Source organism: Opisthocomus hoazin, chromosome 4 (assembly GCF_030867145.1).
Source record: "Opisthocomus hoazin isolate bOpiHoa1 chromosome 4, bOpiHoa1.hap1, whole genome shotgun sequence".
Lineage (NCBI taxonomy): Eukaryota > Metazoa > Chordata > Aves > Opisthocomiformes > Opisthocomidae > Opisthocomus > Opisthocomus hoazin.
In genome coordinates, this window is record NC_134417.1 from 91,934,909 (window position 1) to 91,950,760 (window position 15,852).

At 48.5% G+C, this 15,852-nt stretch overlaps 1 protein-coding gene across 1 annotated transcript in view; it reads right to left on the minus strand.

Moving 5' to 3' along the window:
- Positions 1-8,514, minus strand: part of WNT3A (Wnt family member 3A) — an 87,967-nt gene extending 79,453 nt beyond the window's left edge. The window contains exon 1 of the mRNA XM_009931356.2: positions 8,444-8,514. Within this exon, the coding sequence (XP_009929658.1) occupies positions 8,444-8,514 (71 nt within the window). The remainder of the gene's footprint in view (positions 1-8,443) is intronic.
- Between the last annotated feature and the right edge of the window lie 7,338 nt (positions 8,515-15,852).

Sequence of the window (15,852 nt, forward strand, 5' to 3'; positions counted from 1 at the left end):
AAACCCCTGAGACACTCTCTGTGCCTTCTAGCAAAACCTGATCCAACACTTTTTGAGCCTACAGAGTCCTCTTGGAAGAGGAGAAATGGATGTTCCAAACATCTGGGATGCCTTGTAAGGCCTGTGATGTGAAAAGGGAACCAGCCCACATGCTATGGCACGACCTCGTTGATGAAGCCTGAGAGTATGCAAACATACAGTGAGAGAAAAGCATTTCACACCACTAGAGTGTGGAGGAATATCCATGTTAGAAAAGAGTAACAGCATCCCTGCTAAGAAAAGTCACTATACCAATATAAAGCATAACTGACTATTATTTACACCAGAACTGAAACCGTGATGAGGAGGCACCTTGAACTCCTTTGATGGCCCAGGCTCTACAAATGCAAAGTGCTCTCTGGGTATCTGCAACATCCAAGTGGGAAGGGGACTGTGAATGTGCAGGTGACGAACAAGGAAAAGAGACAAACAGCATCTTCGTGATGCATAACGCACTCCCCTGGTTTACAGGGTGTACTTAAAAGCAGTGCCCTATGTTAGGAGTTCAGAACAACGGAGTTAATGTATCGGTTCTTCTTCCCTTCCTTTGTTTTTTTCAAGCACCGGTAGAATTTGGAGTGAACTGATTAATTTTTACATGTTGTGCTAAGATGATAACAGGACTTACAGCAAACCTTGCCACTTTTAAAGGGACAGGAGGGGTGGAAAGCATTATGAATGGCCCAGGCTAGATGGAAACAGTTGGCACAGAGAGTGCGAGGAGTGGCTTTTCTGAAAAACCAACCCTGGGCCTGATCCAGCAAAGCCCTTGTGGATATGTCACGGAAGGGCTCCTACCCTCACAGACTTTCCTGAGTGTTCGTCTCCTTTTGGCATTAAGCCCCACTGAAATATCTTGGCTCTTACGGACCCTGGGCCTTCATTTGATTCTCAGTGGTGTCAGGAAAGCAGAGACGGGTTTAGTGAGACAGGACAGGATCAGCTCTCGCTGCAGCCCTGGGGCTGTGCCCCAATCCAGCCGTAGCTGAGCATGTGGACAAGATATATGTGCTCTGGCCAATACTTCTCCCTCTGCTATTTTCCCTTCCTTTTCACTGTATTTCAGTGTTTTTAACTGGCACCATCACCCCAGCACCTGCCACCACCTGACTGGGCAGAAAACACCAAGCTTGACATCACCAGAAGACAGTAGGTGCCTATTTTGAGCCTAGAAAGCCCTTCTCCCTCTTTGTAGCAATGATCTCTGGACCTCCTGCATGCTCCACCTCCTCTCTTCCCAGCTGCAGTCTTTGGTCCTGCAGGGTTACCGTTCAGATCCAGAGCAAGATCATGAGTCCAGTCCCATTCCAGGAAGGAAATTTCAATATGGATGTTGGTGGGAGTGGGACCGGTCCATCACCGCTTGCAGGAGGCCCTGGGGATGATACTGTGTGCTCACCACAAGTGCGTTCATCGTACTGCAAACAGCTCAGCTGTCCAAACGGAGCATCCGTGACTCAGCGCACTGAGGATTCCCCCTGTGACACACTTGTGCAATGCTCGTTAAGTGGTGTCATTATGCCCAATAAAGCCCTTTGAAATGCGGCCGGGCTATTTGAATCATGCACTCGAGGAACGCAAGCACAGATGCTGAGCAAGGGGGAAGCAAGCGCGTCAAACCATGGTTGTCTCGTTGAGATGTTTCTTGCACTCCCACAAGCGCAAGGCAAAATCGTCTGCTCCTCGCAAGGTCTAGCACCGAGCTGCCTCCTTCCCCTGCTGCTTTGCAGCCGTGCTAAGCACTAGGATGCGGGAAGAGGTGCAGAGACTGGCAGTCCCTGTCTGGAAAAGTGGCGGAGCTGCTGCAGGACTGGTCAAATTGGCTCATCACAGCTGCAGGAAGTGGGATGCAAGCAGGAAAGGGATCCCATAGATCTGGGATGGAGACAGCAGTGAGTCAGCCTCATTTCCTCTGGTGCAATCAGCAATCCTGGACTTTCTTTTCTTAGTAGAGACCACAGACTCACAGCAAAAGTCAATGCTCCTCCAGCCTGACTGTTCAGAGGGAAAAGTCAAGAAGTCTTTTATGGCCAACAGAAAGCAGGGCTATGGCCATCCCCCTGTTCCAACTACTCTACCTACAGCAGGCCTAGCTGTAGAGCTGAGTCTGGAAAAAGAAATGCCATGTGTAAAGTGAAATGGCTCATCAAGGTGACACAGGAGCTCAGAGAGGAGAACAGGACCCAACCAATTTCATTAATGTCCACTGCCCCTGGAGCAGACACTGCTTTACCCTCCCCTGGTGCTGTGCACTGCAATAGCACCCAAGGGCTGTGTAGAAAGGTCTTTAGAATGAAGGAGAAAAGACCTGCCTCGGTAGGTCTCAGTGCTACACCCAGCCCTGCTGCAGGCTCATTACAAGGTCCAGGGCAGGGCCTTCAAATTCTTCTGCCTCTGCTTACCCATCTGCAAAACGGGAATAAAAAAACATGCTTTCCTTTCCTGGGCACATATCAGAGCTTAAGGCATGCTAGTAGGTGCTCAAAGGTTTTCAGGTGAGAAGCCTTAGAAGTGTTCAAATGTCTGTAAAGGACACAATTTGCCTCTGGGGCTACCTGAAAAGGGCTGGGGAGCAAAATTTTTCACTTTTCCTTACATTAACTAGGAAAGGCTCGCTTGTTTGATGCAATGCCTTTGTTCAGTGCTTTGAATATCAAGTTGCTGGTTTTCAGGTTATCTAATAAAGTCCTCTTAAATTGAAAGAAAAAAAATCAATGAATCAACACAATTTCCATCAATGAAAATCAACACAATTCAGTAAAATGAGTCTAAAATCTGACTAGATGAGAACTCTTCTTTAGCACACACTGTCCCAGCCCTCTCCGTGTTTGAAACCTGGGCTTCTTGCTAAGACCTTGTAAAACTTTCAGTTCCTGCCGTGAGAAAGGCTTCTTGTGTGATCTTGGTCCAGTCATTTAATCTCACCAGCACAGCTCCTCCATGTCTGGGCTGTGCCAGGAGCAACACAAATACCATTAGAGTCTATTTCTCTGGTCCCACCACAAAGAAATTGAGAAGGGAAAATATTTCCCTTGCCCTTTGCATGCCATACCCTATGCCTGGACCAGGCAAGGGCCATTTCTTACCACTTATATCTACACAACAAGATCCCCTCCAACCAGTTGCCCTCTGTCCCCATTGCTGCTTAGGTGCAAATGACCCATGCTGTGCTCCAGAAAATCCAAGCTGGTGGGCAAGTTGATATCTGAGAATGGGCTAAGACATCATTCTTTGATTATAGGCTGCCTGGCAGAACAGGGCACTGTAAAATGCTGTTGTAACATAGATGCAGGTATACAAAGATAATTCCCAAGCCTTGGGGCAAGGGTGGGAGAGGGCTGCACTTTCAGAGCTTGCACTGCTTACAGCTGAAGTGCAGCCACCTCTGCAGAGGAGCACGACAGCTCTTTACCACTGCACCGCAACCCGCCGCAGGAGCAGAGGAAATGAAGATGAATGCCATTGCCTCAGAAATGTCAATCACAGAATCACAGAATCACAGAATGGTAGGGGTTGGAAGGGAGCTCTGTGGGTCATCTAGTCCAACCCCCCTGCCGAAGCAGGGTCACCTACAGTAGGCTGCACAGGACCTTGTCCAGGCGGGTCTTGAATATCTCCAGAGAAGGAGACTCCACAACCTCCCCGGGCAGCCTGTTCCAATGCTCCGTCACCCTCAGAGGGAAGAAATTCTTCCTCATGTTCAAAACCCTCAACTCCCGCTAATCAAGGAGAGGAGAAGTGAGTAGATGCAATTCATATTTCCAAGCTCTAGAGATTGCTTTAGGAGCTCTGGTGCCAACGCAAATGGCTCACATTGTCCCTTGGGTGACCTTCCACGGCTCTGCCTCCCTCCTGGCTAACAAGGGATGATCATCTCTCACTTAACACGGTTGCTCTCTGCCAAACCTAAGCTTTGCTTTCTCAAGTGCAGAGCCTGCCAAGACTCAGCTTGGTTCTCCAGGATTTGCTACAATAGCAGAATTGGGTTTCTCATGGAATCCAGAACCTGACCTGGCTTTCACCCGCCTCAGTGCAAATTGGGGGCTGTTCCACCCACAATGAGGAGGACAAATCCCAGTAGAGACTTGAACCAGAGCACAAGCCAGGACTTCATCTGTTTGCTGCTTTTATCGAGGTGATGCCATCAAACTCTTGACAGGGACAGTTTCAGGTGTTGCACCTGCGCATTGCTGGAGCAATGCCACTGGGTTACTTGTCTTTCTGTTGGCAAGGCTCCCTCCCACCCTGCTCCCATCCACTTACATTTCCTGAATTGCAAAAAATAGAGATGGAAAGATCTTTCAGATCACTTGCTCCAACCCTCACGGGCTGTAAAGTGGCTACTGCCGGACATCACAGGCTCTGGCCAACTTCATCTACATGTATGAGTCAACTAATTGAGCTTCTGTGACAAGTCTTGGAGAATAAGCAGTAAGAAGCCAAGAGCAAACACAGGTCACAGCCAGGAAAATATTCCTAACACACATCCTTCACGTCCACTTCCCAAATACCAGCCTGGCACCTCCAGTCACACTGCATGTACTCTGCCACCAGCGGTTATAGCTCATCTCTTCGCCCAGCTCGTTACAGGGCCAATCTCATCCCACCCCACTTAGGATGTGATACGAAGAGCAGCAGAGGAGACAGGAGCTCCACCATAACCAGCAGGCACACACCACCGCCCAAAGCGATGCCACCATGTGAGGTCCCAGCCAGTGCCTATCTCCTCTGGTGAGATGTCCTGTTCCAGTCCCTTTCCAGGCACATGCTTTCACCACCCGCATCTCTCAGCGTGCACCAAGCTATCCCAGGAAGGATGACGCTTGAGATGCCAGCTGGCAAGTTGCTCCCGTGGAAAAGAGGTCTGCCTGTAATTCTAATTCAGCCCAGCAATCCTCCCTCGTCATCTTCTCCCCTAGTACCAGCCACCTGGACTACAGGAGATTAAGATCCTCAGCACTGAAGCTCTGTCTTAATTTTTATTGCTGTTTTTTCCTCCTGAACCAGCTTCTTCTCCCTTTTGAATCATTCCTGCACTCTGGCTGTCCTCAGACCAAGTCAGGCCTCATGCCACTGATTAAAAAATAAAATAAAATGCTTTTTCCATTCTATGTGCAGTCAGACAAGGCAGTGCAATTTAGCTGGAGAAAGTTTTAATTTTATTTGTGGTGTCACCGTGACTCCGCATGGACCCCACACCCCACCAGGACAGGGGACAGGTTACAGCTAATCCTACCCCACTCATGAATTCTGCTTCTGAATTTCCTAAGTCTTCCTTCACCCTCTCTGGTCCCTCTTCATTTTTTAAAAAACAAACCAAAAAATGAACAGCATTAACATTAAAAAAAAAAAGGACTGTGTTTTTGCTGGTAATCTGGCCCCCTGGGTGTGGCAGAGCCTGTTGCAGCTACCAGTAGCTCCTTTAGGTTGAACAGCCCAGTGCTGCGCTGCGTTGGAGCAGGTCCCGTGGGGTTACTGTGCCACAATAAATCACATCAGCACGTCCCTAAAAGCTCACAATGGGAACCGGTGCCCTCTTCTTTTATTATTTTCAAATAATTATTTTCAGAGTCTATTTCACCCCTCTCTGTAAATAAGTTATTTGGGAAATTTGTATTTTTAAGAAGCTCCCATGGCTTTCCCCCCCCCATCGTCACTGAAAGGATGTGGACGGAGTGCGAGAGCATCACTGCTCCGAGGGATCTTTTCCCTTTTCCTTCACTGAACTTGTTCCGAAGGTACCACGCATCTGGGTCTGTGCAGAGGCCACCAGCACTGCGCGGCCTGATTTTAAACAGGTGCCCCTGTGCCATGGTGGGAACAACAATTTAAACAGCTCAGCGGAGTAAGGAGCTCTATTTAGACGTAGACAGAAATTACAGTAACAGATGCGTGCCCGCCTTGTCCCCCTGACAAATACACGCCTGAGGTTTCCCCTAATTTCTTTCCTTTGGGAGAATAAGTAACAAAAACCTGCAAGAGAATATCGTTTCTCAGTCCCTGCCTTTGCTCAAATTGTCTTGAAGCTGAAAGCAATGTAAGTATCCATAGCTCTGTGTGCTTTAGGATGAGCTTACACTTTAATTAGAAACTATTATTTGGGGGGTGCGTAATTTGGGGGTGGTAAACGACAGATTTTCTGCTGTAAGCAGTCAAGTCGCTAGGAGCTAATACAGGGGAGGCTTTAAACAGAGAAGGTGGAGATGTTTGTTGCTTGCACTACCGGACTAAAAAATTCCTGGCCATTCCCACACTCAAAAAAAAAACCAACCCCAAACTCCACAAACCTCAAGAAAGAAAAGAACGAAATTCAAGTGAAGTAAAATAAAGAAACGCGATCGATTTGCTGAATCAGCAGGTTGGGAAGCAGGCTGTCCTTGACCGGGAGAAATGAAGCTGCACACCCGATACCGGGACGTGCACGGGTGCGTCCGGGGGAGCCCCCTGCCACCCCCCAGCCCCCGGCTCTCCCATCTCCAGGGCTGTCCCCCAACCCCAGCCGTCGGGGTGGCCCTGGGTTTATAACTTGCTTGAGGATAAATAAAGAGGGAAAGGGGAGGTGTGGGGTGTGTGTCTGTGCGAGTGGGAATTTCGGCAGCCAATGTAACAGCACCCGGCCTCTCCTCCGACTCCCCCACCCCAATCCAAAGCTCCTTTGCATTTCCATGGCCTAAGGGGGCTTGCTCCCTTTGCGAAAGAAACGTCTAAACCCGCTGCTCGGCACCGGGGAAGGACGGAAGGGGCGAAAAAGAAAAAAAAAGAAGACCAGACCGAAACATAAAAAAACCCCAACGAGTCTGTGCTGCGGTCCCCCTGCACACACCTGATGCCCCGGCTTGGACAGAGACCTCCTGCCCCTCACTCCACCTCCTCTTTCCCTCCGTTTACCACCCCCCTCCCCCCCCCGACAGCCGCCTCTCCCGCACCTTCGGGCTGCGGGAGCGGGGTGGGTGGGGGGGGGCCGCTCTGCCCTCCTCTCCCCTCGGTGGGTGACAAGCGAATATTTATGTTGGTATTAGAGGAATGCGTTTCCTTCTCCAATCAGGAATGCAACCGGAGTTTCTAATTAGAAGTTAGACGGTGGCTGGGAATAAAAGATTGCTTTTTAATGACTCCCGTCCAGGTGCTCTCGCTCGCCTCTCTTCCCAAGAACACATTTGCATTTTATGGCTTTTCTCCCATCCCGACGTTATTTTCCCTGCTCTCAGACATACCTGAAATAGTTGGAGAGGCTGCCTTCAACACCCTCACCTCTTGCACCGCCGGGCAGCGCGGCCGCGGAGGGGATGGGGGGGGGGGTACCGCTCCCGCAACCCCCGCCCGCCGCGCATCGCACCCGCGCCCCGCTAACGCCCCGCGTCGGGCGGGGGCTGGCGGAATTTAAAGACGCTTCAAAAAAAATTTAATTATTCTTATTAATGATTTTTTGGACGCTTCTGAGCTGTTTGCGGCACGGCGCGGGGCTGGCAGCTCGCTACCCGCGCAGCTCCGCACCCGCGCGGGCCTTCGGCAAGAGCCTTCCTGCGCTAGGGCTTCCCTCAGCCCAATTAACTCCGCGGGGTAATTAGAGCAGATCGTGCAGTTACATGCCTTGCCCAGCACCATTTGCTTTTTTTGTAGGGGAAGAGAGAGAAAAAGCTCTTAAAGGCGTAGGGTGCAAAGCGCGGAAAGGAGAAAAAACAAACAAAAAAACAACCAAAAAACCCCGCGGAGCTGCAACCTGGACGAAAAAGCGCGTTATCCCGGGGGAAAAGGGGTGCGCAGGTCCCCGCCGATCTTACGCGGGGCAGCGCCGGGCGCCGCTCCCCCAACCCCGTCTCCGCTCCCTGCTCCGCCTTTGCGGAACCGGCCCAGGTTGTTCAGCCTCCTCTCACCTGCTTTCTCTTTCTTTCCTTTTTTTCTTTCCCCCCTTTTTATTTTCTCCCCTTTCCCCCTAAATATTCCTTAAAGCCAAAGGGGGAAAAAAAAATATGTTTTTCTCCTTTCCCCCCCTTCCTTCCACCTGACTAGCTCGAAATCACCTTGAAATGCTCATGTCAACTTGTATCATTATCTCTTTAATTCAGGCAGCGCCTTTTGTTCTTCACAGGAGAGGATCAAAGCACTTAAAAAAAAAATAAATAACTTTCCGATCGCTCTCGCTCGCTCTCTCTCTTTTACAGTAGGAGAAGGAGAGATCAGGTATAACCCAGTCAAAATAAACAAAGTGAATGCATAAATAAAAGAGGTGAAATGCAGGTTCTAAGAACTTGCTGGCGCTGGAACAATCCCACCTCTTTAGCTGAGTGGCAACGAAAGGAGAATTTCAAGTCATCTCAAGCGCAGGGGTTGCAGAGAAAACAGAGGAGGGGAAAAATAAATGAAAATGAGAGGAAAAAAAAAAAAGAAGAAGAATAAAACTTACCACCAGATTGGGTAACTTGACAGAGCCTGACTCAACCCACAAAGAAACAGGAAATATCCAAAAGAGGCCATTGATGAAAAGTTGTCTTTCTTTTTTTTTTTTTTTTTAACCAGAGTTGCCAAAAACCTTCCTTTCTTCTGAGGCAGGATGATTATTTTAATAATAATAATAACAATAATTTAAGAAAAAAAAGTCAAATGAAGTGAACTCAACCCGACCAGGTAAATCCTCTCTTGCTTCCTCTACTACTCTCAAGGAAAAAAAAAATCTCAGAGAGGTAAAAAACTCTTCTCTCAGCCAAGACACTGAAGGCAAATATTAAAAAAAAAAAAAAAAAAGTTTGAAGTAGCTCTCTTAAAAAGGACCCAATCAGCACTTATTGCCAAAGGGAGAATTCTGATGCTTTGGCTTGTTCTGTCAATCAGGAGCGCGAAGTCAGGAATGAGCTAATTGCGAGGAGATAGTGTTTTAATACTCATTAGGGGGCACGTTGGCCCACAAGCCAAGGGATAAAATGTAGTTTTAAAAAGGGGAAGGAAGATTTAGGGGGTTTAAATAGACAGGGGGGACCCCTGTGGATTTGGGTAGCTATAACAACCTGCCCGGATTTCACTCCCTGGGTCGAAGCTACTAAAATGCAAAAAAAAAAAAAAAAAAAAACCCAAAAGAAAAAAAAAGTGTGAAGTTTTTTTTTTTTTAAAAAAATTATTATTTTCTTGTTTCGCTCCTTCTTGCCATTCTGTCTTCTTCTCAAATCCCAGTTTCCTCACGGTGACGGGCGGGATGGGTTTGAACTAACTTTCTAGAAACTTTTGGCTGGTTCTTTTTTTTTTTTCCCCCCTCCTTTTTTCGTTAAAAAAAAGCAGAGGATTTACCCCCAGACACGCATGCACACACGCAGACACGCACACCCCCGCAGACACGCACACCCCTTCCCCACCAGTCCAACCAGCCAGATATCCAAGAGCTCCACTGAAGACGTCTGCTGAGAAATCGACTTCTTTCACGCGAATCTCAAGAAGGTTCGTCCAGATCATCACAATTTGCAGGAATCCCGGCCCCAGACTTTGTGAAGGCGCTGCTGCAAACGACTTCATCCACCAGATCCACCCCACAGGGCACTAGTAATTGATCCCTTTTTAAATTTCTTTCTCTACATATTGTAACAATTTCTCTCCTTTCAGTGGCGGTGGCGGGGGGTGAGTTGGGGTGGATGGCGGCGGTTCCAAAAATCTGCAGGTTTTCGGTGGGGTGGAAAGAAGAAGAGGAGAAAAATCGCGATTGGTATTATTATAAAGACGTAGCTCCTCGAGACTGGGTGCGCGGTGAGGTTTGCTGCTCCTCCGGAACATATTGGTTAAAGCTTGCGGTATCTGTGAGCAAGTGTCACCCAGCTGACGGGCTTTCCCCTCACCCTGGGTCATTTGAGAGGGGGCTGGAGAGGCGAAAGCGAGGGGATGGAGGCACTGGATGAGCCAGGAGATGTTTCCTCTTGGAATAATAACGCTGATTCTCTTCTGCGTGATTATTTTTTTGTTGTTGTGGCAGCTGCCTGTTTGCTGTTTGTCGCCCTTTTTTTAAATTTTTTTTAGGAGACAGAACTGGATGAGACTTTATTTATTTATTTGACTTTATTTTATCTGTGAATCACAAAATTTCTGTGGCTCACACGAAACAAAGAGAGGTACAATTTTTAATGACTTTGTTGGAGGAAGGCTTGCGACTTTGCGTTAGCTCAAATGAAAATGCATTTTCTTTCTCATTAAGAATTGCATATATATTTTCCCTTAGTAGGGTATATTTCTGTTTACACACATAGAGTTTTATATGCATATATATAAAGATACTTTTGTGTTTAGCTAGATGGAGAGATATATTCGTTCTAGTGAAACTGTACTGGAAATGCAGTTCATTCGGGGATATTTAAATCATTGGGAATTTGGCAGGGGTCAGGCCCTGATGATTTTCTTTAGGATTGGATGACAAGTGATTGCAAATGTGAGCTCTGGCAAGTGCTCCGAGATCTAATCGCCCCGCGTAGCTGAGCTCGAGTCGATCTGAGCGGCTTCTCGCTTGCTTCCAGAGGAGGAAAGGATGCTCTCTCTGGCTCTCCCAGCAAATCCCCGCGGTGTCGATGCTGCAATTGTATCAAGTGTATGAAATCCAGCCCCCCCCACCTCCTTCAGCAGCTTCCCCACCCCAGAGGAGCCAAAGAGGCTGGAGAGGGAGAAGGGAGTTTCATTGCATAAGGTAGGACGAGGAAAAGGAGGAGGGTGGTGGTGTGTGAAAAATCATCTTAAGGACTTTCCCTCTGTATTAGAGAAAATCCCATCCAATTATAGCATTACTGGAAAGAACCAAATGCTGAGACTTTCAAAGGAGGGGATTTCTCTGTCTTTTCAAGTGAAATTGCTCACGCTGCAGACTGGAACACACACACACACACAGACCCTCAGACATCAGCGCCCGCCCGGTCGCGGGGATCCCGGCAAACCGTGGATGGAGGGGGAGGAAGGGGCAGCATGCCCCCTCCCCCTTCCAGGGGTCGAGCTAATCTCCCCTCCTTTTGTTCCTGGGGAGAGATTTAAACATCCCCCAAAGCCTCTGCCCCTCCCACCAGGAAGCACCAGGCGACTTTACCTGAAGGTACAAATTCATCCACTCTCCCTTTTCCTCTTTGCTTTGCAGCTGCTGTTTGGGGAGGATGGAGATAATCCACTTTGTCATAGGCACACACACACACACACACACAGAGACGCAAGCGGGATGGATTTCTTCAGCAGGCAGCATTGCTGCTTACTCTGATGCCAACTGCTTTCAGTCACACTGATAAAAAGGCGGTGGGGTGTATAATAGCTATTCCCATCGTTAGGAAGACTACTGTAGATTAGTTATCTGTTATCAACACTACCTTTACACCAGAGCCCTTTGAGGGCCAGATTTTGCAGTCCATTAGAGTCAGTAAAAAGGCTGCCACGGGCTTTACCGACGTGGGACTGCTGGCATTTGGCTGCCCAAATCAACAGCATTTTCTCCCAGCAGTTGGTTTCAGGGCCTGGTGTCAAAACCTAGTGAAGTGCACTCACACTGGTCCATCGGCTTCCATCCCTCTCCCAAACATTTAGACACGTGTTCAGACATATGCATCGTGATGGGCAGGATCTGGCCCTTGGTGGGGTGATCGGAGTACGGCTTTGGCTTCTTTGCTCTTGGCATTGCTCATCAGTGGCCAGGGAGAAGTTATGAGGGAAGTCCAGGCTGCAGGGTCGTGGATCCTATGTGGTAGACATGAAGTCTCAGTTCTGGTGGAGCTCCAATCTGCCTTGCACAGATTTTCCACAGTGTCCATCCTTACACCAGCAAGGTGAACACCGATTTTGTTTAGACTTCGCTAGGAGGTGAATGTCCATCACCCTGACTGTGAAAAGGGAGAATAAATTCTTGACCATGCTCACAGCCGTGGGACCTATTCCTCAGCCCCGTAAGCCTGGTGTGAAAGGAGGTGGGTAGCTTCAGTTATGGAGCTGGCATGGCGAAAAAGGAAAGGGAGGACATGGAGCAGGCCTCATCGTCGTGGGGCTGGAATGCCATATGAGGGCATTTCAGTCTGGTCCTGTCTTGCTTACTCATGGGGATGGCCCAGCTGGCATCTTCAGGGCCCACTTGAGTGTGTAAATAGAGCTGGATTTAGAAACATGACTGCTTCACGGTGCCTTTAGTCACAAGAGGGAACAGCTGCTCTAGCCCGTGTTCAAAAAAAGGCATGAGCAAGGTGCTTCCACCCCAGAGACATCCACGTAAAGAGATCAGGGGCAAGGGGAAGAGATTTGGAGGGAACCAGGCAGACAGGAAGGCAGGGAGACTGGTGCAATGCCGCCCGTCACACTTCTCAAATATTCTGTGTGTCACTTCTCTTGATCTCCTTCCCCCTCTACCCTACACGGAGAAGATTTGTTATGGCTGCAGGATGGGAAGACCATCCTCACTGAGAGCAAACATGGAGCCAGGGAAGGCTCCTCAAGGGGCAGAAGATTTTGCTTATTTCTGGTGGAGGACAGAAGTGCATTCTGCCCCTTTCCTCTTTAATATTTGTTTTCCCACTAGTAAAATCTGATTTATTGTCTGCTGTTGCAAATTGCAACTGGAACTAGTTCTTGCTGGAAAACGCTTGATCTTCCCCATTTACATTTTAGTAATTGTCTGCCCCACACATCACCCTCTGGACACAGTGGTCTCTGGATATAGCCATCATGGCAGTGTGGCAAAGCCATGACCTATTTCTCCTTCTATGCCAAGAAGCCCACACTGTGGCACGTTGTGATAATGGGGGCAGCAGTAAATCCCCACCAGGCACCCCTCCTTAAAGCCAGCCCTGGTGAGGAACCCCAATAATATGTAGGAGTTGCTACAGATATCTGGAGACCCAGATATCAAAAGTGGCTGTGAGCACTAAACCTCTTCCCTCCACCGATGCTTGGAAAATATCATATTAGTGCTGGGATCCTGGATGCCTGGGACGTGGGCTGCTTGGAGGCCTGGCTTTGCTGTGGGCCTCTTGACTTGTGGCTTGTCATTCTGCTTTCCTCTTTCATTTTGCCTCTGTGCCTTTTAAGGTTCCTGAAGATTGAGATCCATGTCATCCATGTCATCCATACATCTTGGCCAGGAGTCACAGCAGTACTAATAGTGATAAGGTAGGTTAATATTGATCTCATCAGGTGTGGAGAACAAGTCAGAAGATGTGTTATGGCTGGCTCATGGTATGATTCAGTGGCAGAAGTGATGAAAAGACGGATTTTACTGGCAGATTCCTGTCCCCTCTTCAAGACAGGTCTCTCTGGGACCAGCTTGTTTTTCAGGAGAAAGGTCACTGCTACCCAGAAGTGGAGGCTGGTCAGTGATGGAGATGGAGAGGATTTTTAGAAATGTGCCAAATATACTAATTGCATGGATTTTGCCTTGCCTGACTACAGCTGTCCAAATCCTATTTACATACTATTGGCTGCCTCCATGGTCAATGATGCAGTGGAGACCTGAGCAACTCAGCCCACTGTAGATGCTAGTCTATGGTAGGTGGGGTGAATTTCTTCTGGACTTGCATTTCTCTCTGCTTGGGATCTAATTTAGACTTGGTGTCTAATCTTCGGATGGCTGAAGTTAGGTGAGATGCCTGCAGGCCATTGCCTCTTCTCTGGGCTCTAAAGAGGCACTGATAGCAATGAACTTATCAGGACCACGTTTGGGGTGGGTTTAGCAGCTCTTTAGATTGCAAGGAGATGTCCTCAGCTGCAAGGGAACAGCATACATTCGACACTGCCTAAGACACCTTAGGCTATGGCTGCCATCTGCCCAGGTTATTCTATGCCAATGGCAGACGGGGATTTTGGCTGCTCCTGGATTCCCATCAAAACATTTCCACATAAAGGTGCTATCCTCTGATCACAGTGCTCATAAGAGAAATGAAGGATGGCTGAAAGCAGAAGATCCAGTACTGATATGTCCCCAGGAGGGCAGGAAGGATTAGATACACGACATGGCTTTCAGTTTAGTAGAGGCAGAGCATCCAGAGAGCTGCACTGTGATGTGCCAGACCTTTTGCAGAGTAGAGTAGATCTGTCATGGGTGATGATCCTTTCTTCTAGACTTTTAAATACAGGAGTTTTGGCCTTCTCATCTTGGGTGAAGAAGAATGTTATTTTGAGGACTGTTCCTCTCTCATACTGTTTGTGCCTCCAGCTACTACCTGCAGGCACTGATGCTGACTCTGTTTGTTCCATGCCAGGCTCTGAGAAGAGTGTCTTGGTCATCCACGAGCTCCTTTAGAAAGGCAGTGGGTGGTAAGGCCAGGCCTTGAACTGGTGGTGGGGACTCTGTTCTTGCCTTTGCCACCAGCCTGTGGTATGACTTTGTGCAAGCAACTTCACCGGCATATGTCATGTCCCAGCTGGGTTGCTCTTCCTGAGATGGTCACTTCTTTAGGACAGGACTCCCCTCCTGTTACGGCTTGAATGACAGCAAGGCTCAAGGTAAAACCTGGGGGTCTCTGGCAAGCATCCCTGTTCCTTCCCTCCGTCTCCTGTCCCTCAGCTGCCTGTCCCCTGGCCAGCAGCCATCTGCCTTGCGGGTCTCCTTTGGAAGAGGTAGGACTCTCACTGGTGTAGCTTTGGCCCACCTAGTGGTACAGCAGGAGAATAAACCTGGAGAGAAAAAAGCAACCAGTGCACAGGAATCTGCAGCACCACGGCTCTGGTTTCGTTTCTCCATCGCAGAAGAGTTGCCAGAGGCCAAGATGGGGAAGGAGCTTGTCTCTGTGTCCCTGGTGGGATATCAGGGAGGTCTGGTGGGCAGAAGGGGCGTAGGGTATTGCCTTAGAATGTGGGAGGATGAATTATGGGTGCTACCACTTCCCTTGCCTCCTCCATGCATGGTCAGGAGGGATCAGTGCTCTGGGACGGTGCCACCATGCAGCTACTTCCTTGTCACCCGCACCCTCAACAGCACAGGGTAGGTGGGGACACCATCACCCCTGGCCCTGGCCTTCTGCCCTGGTGAAGAGGAGGTACACAAGTAAGCCAAATATCTTCTGAGAGTGATGGTGGCAATTAGAAACAGCATGGGCTTCACCTAAATCCTCCCTAATAAATGACAACAGAAGGGAACCAAAAATGCACATCAAGTTTTATTAGTTAGCAGAAGCGGCCAAGAAGTCAGTGCCACATCAATGTTCAGATATACATTTGCTTTCATTGTCCCTTCCTCCTAAACCTACTGAGTTGGGACACCTTCAACCATCTTCTCCAGAGCCTCTCACATCCCCTCTGGACTGTGGCAAGAGGAATCAGTGCTCTGCTTGGTAGGTCCATTTGCTGATGGTGAGGAAGACTTTTCCAGGTGGCCTCCACCAGCAGAAGCCTGATTGTTGCAAAACCACTCGGTGGGGAACATCTTCTGACAAATGAGTGCTGTGAAGGATAAGTTGGGATCTTCCTCACAGGATGAGATTTTGGGAAAAACAATTTATTTTGAAGGCAAACTGACCATTTGAAGGCAAACTTCACTCCCTGAGAACATCAGGAGCAGTCCTGCTTCTCTGACAGATTGAGAACTCCAGTTTCACAGACGAAATAATCCAAAATAGGAACTGAAGAATCTGATCAGTGTAAGTTTTCCCCTAAGGAGTCCAGTTCAACAAATTTATACATAACCTGAACCCTGCGTGTGTAATGTGTGTTTGCTTATGTGGAATTTCTCTAGGCCAGATTCAGATTAAAAACCTATTAACCAGCAGTGGAAGAGGATAATCTCTAGGGGCCCAAACCTGCTATTACGTATATAAATAACCATTCGTAGGATGATGCTGGCTTAGATGCTTATAACTGAGGACAATGAAATCTTTCGTGGAGAGGAAT